General features: G+C 31.0%; 1 protein-coding gene across 1 annotated transcript; it reads right to left on the bottom strand.

Annotated features, from left to right (window-relative positions):
* Nucleotides 1–4,330: 4,330 nt before the first annotated feature.
* LOC147816607 (uncharacterized) lies at nt 4,331–8,812 on the bottom strand. The gene has a single exon (XM_087157021.1). The coding sequence runs from the start codon at nt 8,810–8,812 to the stop codon at nt 4,331–4,333; it is 4,482 nt and encodes a 1,493-aa protein (XP_087013147.1).
* Nucleotides 8,813–12,484: the final 3,672 nt, after the last annotated feature.

Here is a 12,484-nt window from a genome sequence, read left to right on the forward strand (position 1 = left end):
GATACATTGTTCGAAATACCACAGTGTTCACTCTAAATTTTGTCCTTAAAAATATTTTTTTTAGTTCTCTTGTTTTTATTTGTGCAAGTTATTTTACTGCGTGACCTTGCATTCTTAATAAATTGAATATTTTAGGAAATTATTTTCCCTCATTTAAAGAAAAGAATATTTCGAATCATTTAAGGAACATTCAAGAAAATACAAGAAACGAAACTATAAACTCTGTGTACTCTTTGTAAATAAATCTTATAATTCCTGGGGATCTTCTTAGGGAAAAACATCTTTATAAATCCCCCCTGAAGACCAGGATATTATATAGGTTCTATATTAAGGGAAGAAAAAACAGAAAAAAACTGTTTCAAAGAAACTTTTTTTATGCTCTGAATCCTTTAATCAGTTGACCCAAGGAAAAATGAACATCGTTTTAATTATTTTGTCAGTAGTTTCTTTACTTTTCTTTTCCCTGACTTATACTGGAGCAAGATGTTTGCTTAAAGTTTAAATAGTTTAATTAAGTTATTGTTTCAGAAAGTATAAGAATTTTTCCAATTCTGTAGTTTCTTAATGCTAAATTACTTACAAAAATACTACTTTTCTCATTTCTGTGCGGAATAATAGTTTTAAATCTATCCTTCTTCAAGCCAATAACTTGCAAGCGACTTCGAAGAGACTTTCATAACTATAAATACGCAAAACTTTATCTTGAAAAAGCTGAATTTGAGTTTTATTTTTATTAAAATTAATAAAAAAATGTTTTTTACTTCGAATTTTACTACACGTTAAACTGAAATAAAAGTTATATAATAAACTTTAGCCTTTCATCAATAAATAGAAGTTTTTCTGAACAATATCATACGATATAATGCAATATCATTGGTAAAAATGCGTTACTAATTGAGTATGGAGTTAAAATATTCGATTGAATAACTAAAACTGAAATAAGAAAGTAAATAAATGAACAAATGAATGAATGAATAAATGAATGAAGGAAGTGATAGGTGATGCAGATATTGATCTCTTATGCCTCGTCTAATCGTCTTTTGAATTATTTGAAAAGCTCCTGCCTATTTGTATTATGTGGCGAATGAATATGTAACAATTAATCAAAAATATTAATAAAAGATAATAGGCACGTACGCATTTTGTATGACGGAATTCTAAAAAGCATAGCTTCCAGTTTGGCTAAATAAAGACAATAACTGAATGAAAATGTTTAAATGTACTAAATTGGAAGGGTCTTTGAAAACTCGAGAAATTTTTTTCAGTTTTGGTTGGGATGTTCGATCCTATTCACCATTTTCACAAAACTTCATGATATCAGATTTTCAACTCCTCTTTCTGATTTCTGTAATGGAGAAAATTTTATTTTAATATGTAAAAGAAATTACGAGGATTATTTTCCCGTTAAAACACTGGAGAGTTACTAGAAGGATAGAATTGTAAAGAGCCCAGTGCGATGTAGATATGCTTTAAAACAAAATGAGACTTAGTTATGCAAAAAAAAAAAAAAAATTAAAAATTAAATGTGTAAATTTTGTTTTAAAATCGACGAGAACTTTCCAGAATACTTAATTAATTACTGTTAGAATTTTAATACTTAATTACACACTGTTAGAATTTTATGGTAGAATAACCGGTAGTAGTCTGTCCACCCGATTTACAGTAAAGTTTACGCAAAAAAATATTTTTTACCCTTACGGTTTTAAAACCATTTACAACTAGTATGGTTATAAAATCATGAATGCAAACCTATACGGTTTTTTAACCATTTCAAGCGGCATGGTTTTAAAACCGGAAAAAAGAAATTTGTCTAGAGATTGGAGCTGGGATTTTCGTAACGTAATGAGCATTGGAGAGTGCAGGACACAAATTGAGAAGTGTAGGATACAAGAAACTTTTCGAGCGTTGAAGAGAATGGCATAAATATTGCGGTGTCAGTGCCGGGACTCGAACCCCCATCCTGTCCGTCATGAGACTGACAGATTAGCCCTCTCGGCTAATTGCAGTCGGCTAATTCTGTACGCAGTTGTAAAGAACTAAGTGGCTTTATTTGGTGGGCTTAGTTGGTGTGACAAAATTCTGGTTGATTAACCGTATTAGGTGAAAGCAATTAATAAACAGTTTTTCTCACAACTAACAGCTTGATTATCATGCCATTTATGGTTATTTGACTGTTTTGTTCGAATATGGTAAGATAACAATTAAATAAATTGCTATTTAACCGTTTTTTCCGTGAAATTTCTAACTGTACAGATAAAGTATAAAAAAAAGCAATATCGGATTCTAGACATTTAATATACATTGCCTGTTTTTTATACACTGTAGTTAACATTCATACTCTGCAGGTTTTCATGGTCTCTCCTTATTTTTTTCTACTTAGAATGTATAAATTTGAAGAAACCCATTTTTTAAATTCCTTTTCATTCTATTATTATTATTTTTATTTTGAGAGTTTATAGTTTGGAATTACATGTTCATGCTTAATGCAATTTATTCCAACCAGACAAGATTGGATTAAAATTTCCTCAATATATGGTGCTGTTCAAGGAGGATAACTATAAAAAATGTTATATATATAACCACCACTGAAGCACTAACAGAGACCTTTGTAAATATTTATATTTAAATATTTCACTCATATCATTTTGGAATTCTCCGGATGTATAAAGCATAATTTTTATAATAAAAAATTCCACTTGTAAATAATTTTTTTTCTTATTTGATGATAATTTTCTATCTATCTATTCTTTTCGATTATGAATAAGAAAACAAAACAAAAAGAAACATAAAAGTTTCTTATTTTAATTTGAAGAATTGTTTTTTTGTTGTTGTAAGAATTCTTTAGTTTGCATTTTTTAGTTTATAAATAATGATTTTTATTGAAACTTAAAATTGTTTGATAAAAATTGTTCTCAAAAAACTTTTTTTGCGAAATTGAATTACATAAAATAATGAGCTTATGTATACTTTTTGCATATTTTAATTTTGAAGTAATATTATTCTTATAGCCATGGAATGTAAAGTTTAAATAGGCCTTTCATGTTATGTCATTAAATTTAGTAAATCTATTTCTCAGGCATTAGGCTTTAACTCTAATAAGAAGATACATATTTTTTCTGTTTATTTACAAATATTTTTCCGATGAGTTTCAGATGTTCCTTCTCTAAAAAAAAAGAGATACCATTTTGTTTTCGCTTGCATGAGAAAGATTATTAAGTATTTTTCTTTTTTTAATTTATCAAGCCACAATAAAGAAGGAACGTTACAATGCTACACTGAAGACATTTCCAGAGCAACTGAATGACTGTATTTAAGTTACATAATATAATAATAAATATAATACATAATATAATAATTTTGTGCTTATGGTAGCCCGATTTTTTTTAAAATCATAAGATTCGTTTGACCAATGAAAAAAATTGCTAAGTCGCACCAATTGGTTTGACCAATCAAAATATTGGAAAGTCACCTCATGTGTCTTGACGAATGAAAATGTTGGAAACTGATCACATGACAGAATTCTAATATTATAGATTCTTTCTTTTGAACTTAAGACACTGCCATTGGAACTTAACAAGTTTTATCGTGACTCAAAGTGATAAAATAACTGCTTTTTCTAAGATGGATTTCAACGCTTTGTACTTTGTTTTCATTGTTTTTTACTCTCTCTTCAGTTTGATGTATTCATCTTTTTGGGACGGTGATTTATTCTTTCAGCTGAAATGCTTTTACAATCTCTTCTTCTGGATTTATGTTTTCACTAAGTACACTTGGAAGTTGAATGGTTTTAAAACTGAGATGGATTTTTTTCAAAGGTTGAATTTGTTCTTTTACGAGTTGAAGGTTTATTACTGGTTCCTTTACTTTGTTTATGTCGCTAATAAGTGAAAATAAATAATGCGGACGCCTTTTAAATAAAATCAATCAAATGAACTACAAGTTCTACAGATGAATGACAACAATTATAAAACTTTAATCTTTTAATAACAAATAATTTAGCATCAAAAACGGATTCTAAAAATTATAATTCTAAATTACAACAGAAAAGAACAACAACAAAAAACTATCTCAGGTTGCCACGCAACCTAAAGTGAAATATTAAAACAAATAAATCTAAAGAAAATTAAAGGTAGCGCTTCGGTCAAATATACATACGCTAATGACTTAAAATCTTAAACATACTCCCACCTTGCAAAGTGATATTATAAATAACACTTTGGAACAAACAGTTAGCATTTCTTTAAAATACAAACTAACTCATGTATATTGGTCACCTTTATATGAAACGAATTAAAAAAAATATTCAGTCATTATATAAATAACAAAAAATTCATAAATCTAAACGTTGTGGAATTTTTATGATTCTTCCCAATCTGCCTTTGATAGGAGAATTCACTTCCAAATTATCAGGCACATCAACGGACTTGGGAATATTATCAACTTCCAAGTTAAGTTTCTTTGAAGACTTTTCCAGAACATCCATATCGTTCTTTGCTGATAACTCTAAAGGATAAAGTCTTTGGAAAGGTCGGATCCTTTCTCCTTGAGAGGTTCTTAATCTGGCTACTCTAGGAATATTGTCCTTTCCAGGATAAAGCTCCAAGACAATTCCAAGAGGCCAATCTATGCGTCGAGCATTATCTTGTCCTATTAAAACAATATCACCGATGTTTATAACATCATTCCTTCTTATTCCCTTGTGCACTAGCTGAGCAAGATATTCATTTCTAAATCTTTGTTTGAGATCTTCATGTAATTTTTGCAAAAATTTCACACGTTTCAACATAGAGGTTCGATTCACAAGGTCTAGATCGGGAGTTTCGTTGCTGTTGCTACCTTCCCCGTATATAAATGTTGCCGGAGTTAAAGGCACTAATTCAGATGGATTATCGTGAATGTAGGTCAATGGTCTGCTATTTATAACCGATTCACAGTCACATAAAATTGTAGTTAGTTCTTCATAATCCACAACAGATTTACCTAACACACGACGCAGAAGAGTCTTAAGCATTCCAACTATCCGCTCCCACCATCCACCCCACCATGCTGCTGTGGGTGGAATAAATTTCCAAATTATTTTCTGAGCGGTTGAGTACACAGCAATCTTGTCCCAATCTAAATTCTTTAAATAATTGTTTGCTCCTACAAAGTTCTTTCCATTATCCGAGTAAATGACCGATATTCTACCTCTTCTTGCGATAAATCGTCTGAATGCTTGAATGAAAGCATCTGTAGTGAGTGACCGTACTAATTCAAAGTGAACTGCTCGGTACACAGCACAGGTAAACAAAACGATCCAAGCTTTTTCATTCGATTTTAGAAACAGAGGACCGGCATAGTCCACACCAGACACTTGGAAAACTTTTGTCTGAGTAACTCTTTCTCTTGGAAGGGGCGCAAACGGAACTTCTACTGGTTTAGCTTGATGACGCTTACAAGTCACACACTTGGAAATAACTTTATTTACTAACTTTTTAGCTTTAAGAATCCAGTATCTCTCTCTGAGTCTTGAGAGTAAGATGGAACGACCTGCATGCATCGCTTTTATATGCTCTTCACGGATTAATTCTAACACAACACTGTTAGCAGGTAAAAGGATTGGACATCTGAAATTCTCATTCTCATCACTATGTACAAGTTTGGTCTTTACTCTCAGAATATCACTTTTATCTCGAAAAGCTTGTATTTTGGCGAGAAATTTATCATCTTGGAAATGCGTTGTTTGCATTGACTTAAAAATCACACTTTCGGCCTTTGTTAACTCCTCACAGACTAAATTTCCCTTCAACTTATCCTGATGTGAAACGTTGTGGACAAAACGTAGAATCCAAGCTACTACTCTTACATTTCTGCTATATGTTGAAAAGTAATTACACCATATTTCCGATACTTCAATATTTACCATGGAAATAACTACTTGTTTTCTTTTTTCCAAATTTACCTCTTCTTCATTAACGGATATTTCGTCAGCTGCTGCAGGCCATTGTGTGTGGGAAAGATATAGCCAGCTGGGGCCCTCCCACCACTTCGAATTGCCAAGTTGTTGAGCAGAGCAACCTCTACTTGGTAAGTCTGCGGGATTCATAGATCCGGGCAAATGCCTCCATGCTTTTACTGGAGTCAATTTCCTGATTTCTTGAACTCGATTTTCCACAAATACACCCCATGTGTCTTCTCTTTTAAGCCAAGCTAATACAGTTGTTGAGTCTGTCCAGAAATGAACTTTGTCCGTCTGAAACTGTTTTACTATTTCAATAGATAGACGAGCTGCAATTGTGGCACCAAGAAGTTCAAGTCGAGCAATCGTTGTTTCCTTTTTCCCGCTAGGTGCGATTCTTGCTTTACTCTGTATCAGGTGAACTTGAACATTGCTTTCATCTTCTATTCTCAGGAAAACTACTGTGGAATACGCAAATTTACTGGCATCACAAAAGAAATGTAATGAAATGCGTTCGTAACCTTTGTCACAATGTAACCACCTTGGGATTTCTATGTGCTTCAGATATTCAAGCTGACTTAGCCACTTTGTAAAATCTTCTCGTGTTTTTGTGTCAACTTTATCGTCCCAACCAATTTTAGCTTTCCACAAATTTTGTAACCATAATTTTGGTCGTAGCGATACCGGGCTAGTTATCCCCATAGGATCAAAAACTCTGTGTGAGGCAGCTAGAATGCTTCTTTTGGTGATTTTTTCATGTTTTGTGTCTTTCATATCAGGAATATTAATTAACAGAGTATCACTTTGTCTATTCCACTTCATTCCCAGAATATTGGTCTCAATAGAATTGGGTTCTGATGGGTTAGTAGACTCCCACCCTCGTAAATCAAATTGTCTTTCAGCCATAATATTAGTAGCAACTTCTATGAATTGTTTCAGCTCTAATTCAGTTTTCACGCTTGTGAGGCAATTATCTACATAAAAACTGCATATTAGTTCCTGTATAATCTCTTTAGGGTATTTTTCATTCCCTCTCACTGCTTCTTCTAGTTTATTATTCAAATGGTATTGAATAGTGGCTCCCAGCAAAAACGGACTACAAGAAACGCCAAACACAACTCTTCGATGACGAAAATGTTTCAGCTGTCCATCTTCTCCATACCATAAGAATCGCAAGAAATTTCTATCATTTTCATAAAGACTTATTTGCAAAAAAGCCTTACGTATATCAGCTGTTACGCCAAATTGATATCTTCGAAATTTATTTATCATTGAGGGAATTACTTCTATCAAATTTAACCCTTTTTCTACACAATCATTTAAACTAGGAACTCCTTTTCTCTTAGAAGAAGCATTGAACACGGGCCTGATTTTAGTTGTGCTGCTCTCCTTTATCACAGGTCGATGAGGTAAGTAATGACAAGGTATCCCCATGTCTTCTTTTGGAACCTCTTCAATTATTTCCTCTTTCTCCCAGTCCTTGAACACTTCTCCATAGGCATCATACAATTTTTCGGTTTTCAACTTGCGTGTTGTCATTTGCAATCTCTTTAACGCCAAATCATAATTATCTGGCAAAGGCAAATGCCCATCAAGCCATGGCAGACTAACTATAAAACGGCCGTCTCCTTCAACTTTCACTGTATTTAAGAAATGTTCCATTGAGGCTTCTTGCATTTCCTCTCTAGATTTTTGTTCTGAAGGATCTTTTATTCCTAAAGAATCTAATCTCCACAGCTCAGAAATATCCATTTCTTTTACTAAAAGTGAAGTAACCAACATTGCGTTGCTTGACGGTAAATCATTTTCAGGTGCTTTCCCTGTTAAAGTCCATCCCAATAGTGTCTCTATTGCTACTAATCCACTTGCCAAAACTCTTCGTTTTCCTGTCATAAGTTTTCCTATTACGTCAGCTCCAAGCAGAATTTGAACTGGTTGTGACTCATTTCCGACGTCTGACAACTTTATATTCATTTCTTCAAGCTCTTTTAACCAGGGTCCAAAGCTAACAGGTGTTATAGTATCACAAATAGATGCTTGATCTAAAGCTTCCATGTTACAAGTCAAGTTATTCTCTGGATTCCTTAATCTAATTCTATAACACGTGTGTTCAAATTTATCTGATTTATGACCACCAAACAAAGAGTGTATGAGAGTTTCTTTTCTCAAGGGAACATATTCCATCTTTTCAGCCAAATTTTTTAAAATATATGTTCTTTGTGATCCAGAATCTAAAACTGCTCTCACCACAATTTCTTTTCCATCAGATATCAGCTTTAGTTTCATAGTTTGAAGGAACACTTTCTGACCGTACGTGATGTTGGACATGTTTATTTCAGAACTTTCACTTTTCTGCCCAGATTTATCGGGTTCACGATTTTTTGCAGCTAAAGATTCACACATTAGTACCACATGTCTTTTACCGCATATGACACATTTTATAAAAGCTTTGCACTTACGAACTGGATGTCCTTGCATTAAACAGGCAAAACAACATTGACTTTCTCTTACTATGTTCTCTCTTTCAGCTAAAGTCATATTTCGAGCGGAAAAGCAATCTGAACTTTTATGTTTCCCTGAACAAAACACACACACTTTCTTCAAATCTTTTACATCTGTAGTCAATAGATTTGCTGCTGTTGGAAATCTTTTTGTTGGCAAATCTCTTGCTTTCTTTTTAAAGGGTAGGCGTTTTTCATCAGATCCCAAGCCAAAACCTGACATGGCCAAATTAATTCTTTCTTCACCTTCCGTTTCTGCCTTCAGAAAAGCCATGATGTTTGTTAATCGCTCTTTGGCGTCAACTGAAGCAACGCGCGAAGAACTTCGGTTCCAGGCTTTTAGAAACTCTTCTTGGAAACAAGATTCTACCATAGGGAATAGTATTGAAGCGCATTTCTCGGTCGTAACACCTAACGTTTCTAAAGCTAAGATATGACTCTAGTTTGTCATAAAGGGACGTCATAGATATCTTTTCATGCTTTTGAACGGAAACTATGAGATTCAACAATTCCCTAACATAAACTTCGACCAAAAGGTCATCCTTGCCAAATCGGGCTTTGAGGCTATCAGTAGTATATGGGGGGGGCTACAGGACACTTTTGCCCTTCCCTATATACTACTATTGATTTCCTATTTTTATATTAAAAAAAATTAAAATAGGCCTATATTTTACATTTTTATATGAAATATCAGTATATTTAAAAATTCTTATTTTTATATTAATATTTTTTTATTTTATTAAAAATCCTTATTGAAAATATCGTTTTTTATTTTACATGCAATTCATAATCGTAATATTTATTTTTACCTTTAAAATCAAAAATATATTTTCCACTATTAATTTTTCTTATAGCTTTATCAGATAATTCACCATGACATTTCGAGAGATAAAAATCTTTCTCATCATTGTCTACTTCTAATCTAGCTATAATAGAGTCACCGTATTTTGTATTTATTTTTCTCAGTGATATTAAATTATATTTACCTATCTCGAGTTCATTTAATTTGTATGTTTCAGGAAATCGTTTGAGGTCATTAAATTCTTCCATTTATTTAGAAACATTTTTTGTAATATAATTTCTGTAATACATACACTTGTATAACGAACATCCAGGTCCTAAAATTTTAGTACATTTAGGTACATCAATGTCAATAGATGGTATATTCAATTCATCTAATATCTCTTTTTCTAAAATACCTCCTTTATAAGCAAATGTACCACCATATAGTTGATATAGGTTATTTATATAATTTTTTACATCTTGATGATTTATCCATAAACTATTCTTATTTCTATTAAATCTTAATCCGTGTACTTCTGAAGTACATTTACGTACAATCTTCAATTCTTGATCATTCAATTCACAATTAGGTGTAAATACGCCAATATATTCACCGATTGGTAAATTTAAATGAACCCATCCTATCTCTCTTAAAATCTTACGACTGGGAAAAATAAATCCCTGAATGTTTAGGATGACTGTAATCTTATCCATTTATTAAGAAACATTTTTTTAAAAGCCAAAAGGTACAGTATCATAATTATCTAAAAGTCTACGTTTATCGTATCCAAAGGTATAACGTTTATTTGTTTTAATACTTGAAATATTTCTATCTTTTTCGATTTTAAACTGATTGATTTCTACATCCAAATAATCTGTTTCACCTGTTATTATTTTAGCCCTATTATCAAAGTCTAATATGGTTTCACTCTGATAAGACATTTTAAATCCTTTTACTTTTCCATATACAGATTTATCATTTAATTTATACCCATAATCTTTAGAGGCTCCAGCTATCCAAGATGTAATATATTTATCATTTCCCAATTCATCAGTCCATTCTCCTAACATGCATCCCGTTTCAATTTTATTGGTTCCGTCGTCTATATATACTACACTATCTGTATCATAATAAAGTACTTTATCTCCTAATTTATCTAACATTTCATATAATCTAATTCTGGCAGAACTAGTTGTAAAAGCAGCTATATATATATTAGTATTGAAGTTATTTTTTTCAAATATATCTTTCATTTTATAACTCATTTCCACACAATCGTCATTCAAAAAATTCATATTCAAATCTTTAATAGTATCATTTAGAATAATTCTATAAAAATCTTCAATTTCCATCACATATTCAGTTTGTTTCATGTTATTTCTCTGACCAAATTTACCCCATAAAGAATTTAAACATATTTTAGCTATGAATCTCAAACCTGGATTTTCTTCAATTTTATCTAATTCTATATCTAATTTTTCTTTAACTATTTGTCTGTATTCTTCTTCATTTTTGAAATTGTTTTTCCATTTATCGCATGTTTCTAGTTTAATCTTTAAAAACGTTTTAACATATTCTTTAAACAATTCATTTGTTTTATTTTCAAAATGCCAAACCTCATATATATTCAATATTTTATATCCTTTTTTAACAGCTAATCTGATCTCATCGGTAGTCCACGTTCCTATTAGACATCTTTCGTTATCAGTGTGTTTACACTCAGAATTTCTTATCTCATAACACTGCTTACATTTTTTCTTTTCTAAAGTGGTTTTGAAATGATTACATTTTATTGTTTCAGAACAAGTTGTACATAATGAAAATATTAATTTTTCTTCTTTATAAGGTAATACTGGATGATATAATTTTCTAGGTGGAAGTACTTTACATTTTATTAATCCATACCAATTTTCATCGTATTTTTTAGGATTAAATATTTTGATTGGATGACCTTCTGGATAGTTATCAAAATAATTTACAGTAGGATATAAAGAACATACGTCAATATATCTGCCTTTTTCATTACTTTTCATTTCATATTTTAATTTGGTAGGTTCACATCTTCCACCATAAAAAGCATCTCTAGGATTCAAAGGTTCTATAAAATCTCTCTTCCATTCTTTTTTCATGTAATTTTTCATATCCTTATTATTATCAAAATCACACTCCCAGATATTTACCAATTCATAACCTGCTTCAATTATATTTTTATTGATCTTCTTAGTTTGTTTATATAAATCTTCCATGAGCAATTGATTAACAGTGTTTACTTTTGTTCTAGTGAAACATTTGGTACATCCATGCCAGAAACATCCATTAAATTGAAATACTGTATTTTTATAAAATCCATCTACCTTATAACATTTTTCACCTAATTGTAATTTTTTCTCTCCTCCATTCAAAGCATGGCGTATATTAATATTTTCCTTTTTTGATATGTAATCTAACCAAGCTATTGATTTTTTACTGTACTGATCTTTTTGAATGACAATTTCGTCAATAGCTATTGTGTTTTCTTTCAAGAATTTATCTCTGTAAATGGCCATACATAGACCAGCTAAAGTTACATATTTAAACGGATCTATATTCACAGTTACTAAGAATAATCTTCTTAATTCTAAACAACCTTTTCTTAAAATATCTACATCAGATCTACAGTATTTTATAAATTCCTTTTGGAAATCAAAAGTTTCATGTTTAATGGAATCATACCATTTATCAAATTTTTTCCTGTCTTCATCAACCATATAATTATAACCATAGTAATATTTATCTGGATATTTACCAATATAATTTTGATTCTTTTGTTTGTTGAATAAATGAGGAAAATAACCCTTGGCCAGTTCATTTAAACCAAATGTTTTAGGAAATTTTTTAAGTGCACACATTGTAAAATTAATAGAATCAATAAATCTTATATAGTAACCATAAGCATTCATATATGTTAGTTTATTTCCTTGGTAAATTGTAAATACTTTAATATGCTTTTTGAAACAATATTTAGCTAAAAATTGAAAATCAAATCCTTTTCCATAATGAGCTATAACTGTATATCCTTCGTGTTCCTCGCTAAATAACCATTCACAAAAATCGTTTTCATTTTTAAATTCTGTTTCATTTCCATCAAAATCATGACATATAACTAGATTCACTTCATGAATTCCTGTATCTTGCTTGGTTTCAACATCAAAAAATAAGTATTTTCCTGTTTTACATTTCTTACACCAATCTATTTTATTACATTTATTTTTTACACAATTA

The sequence above is a fragment of the Parasteatoda tepidariorum genome, chromosome 1, assembly GCF_982258835.1.
Source record: "Parasteatoda tepidariorum strain Cologne lab strain chromosome 1, Ptep-v5.0, whole genome shotgun sequence".
In the NCBI taxonomy this organism is placed as follows: Eukaryota; Metazoa; Arthropoda; class Arachnida; order Araneae; family Theridiidae; genus Parasteatoda; species Parasteatoda tepidariorum.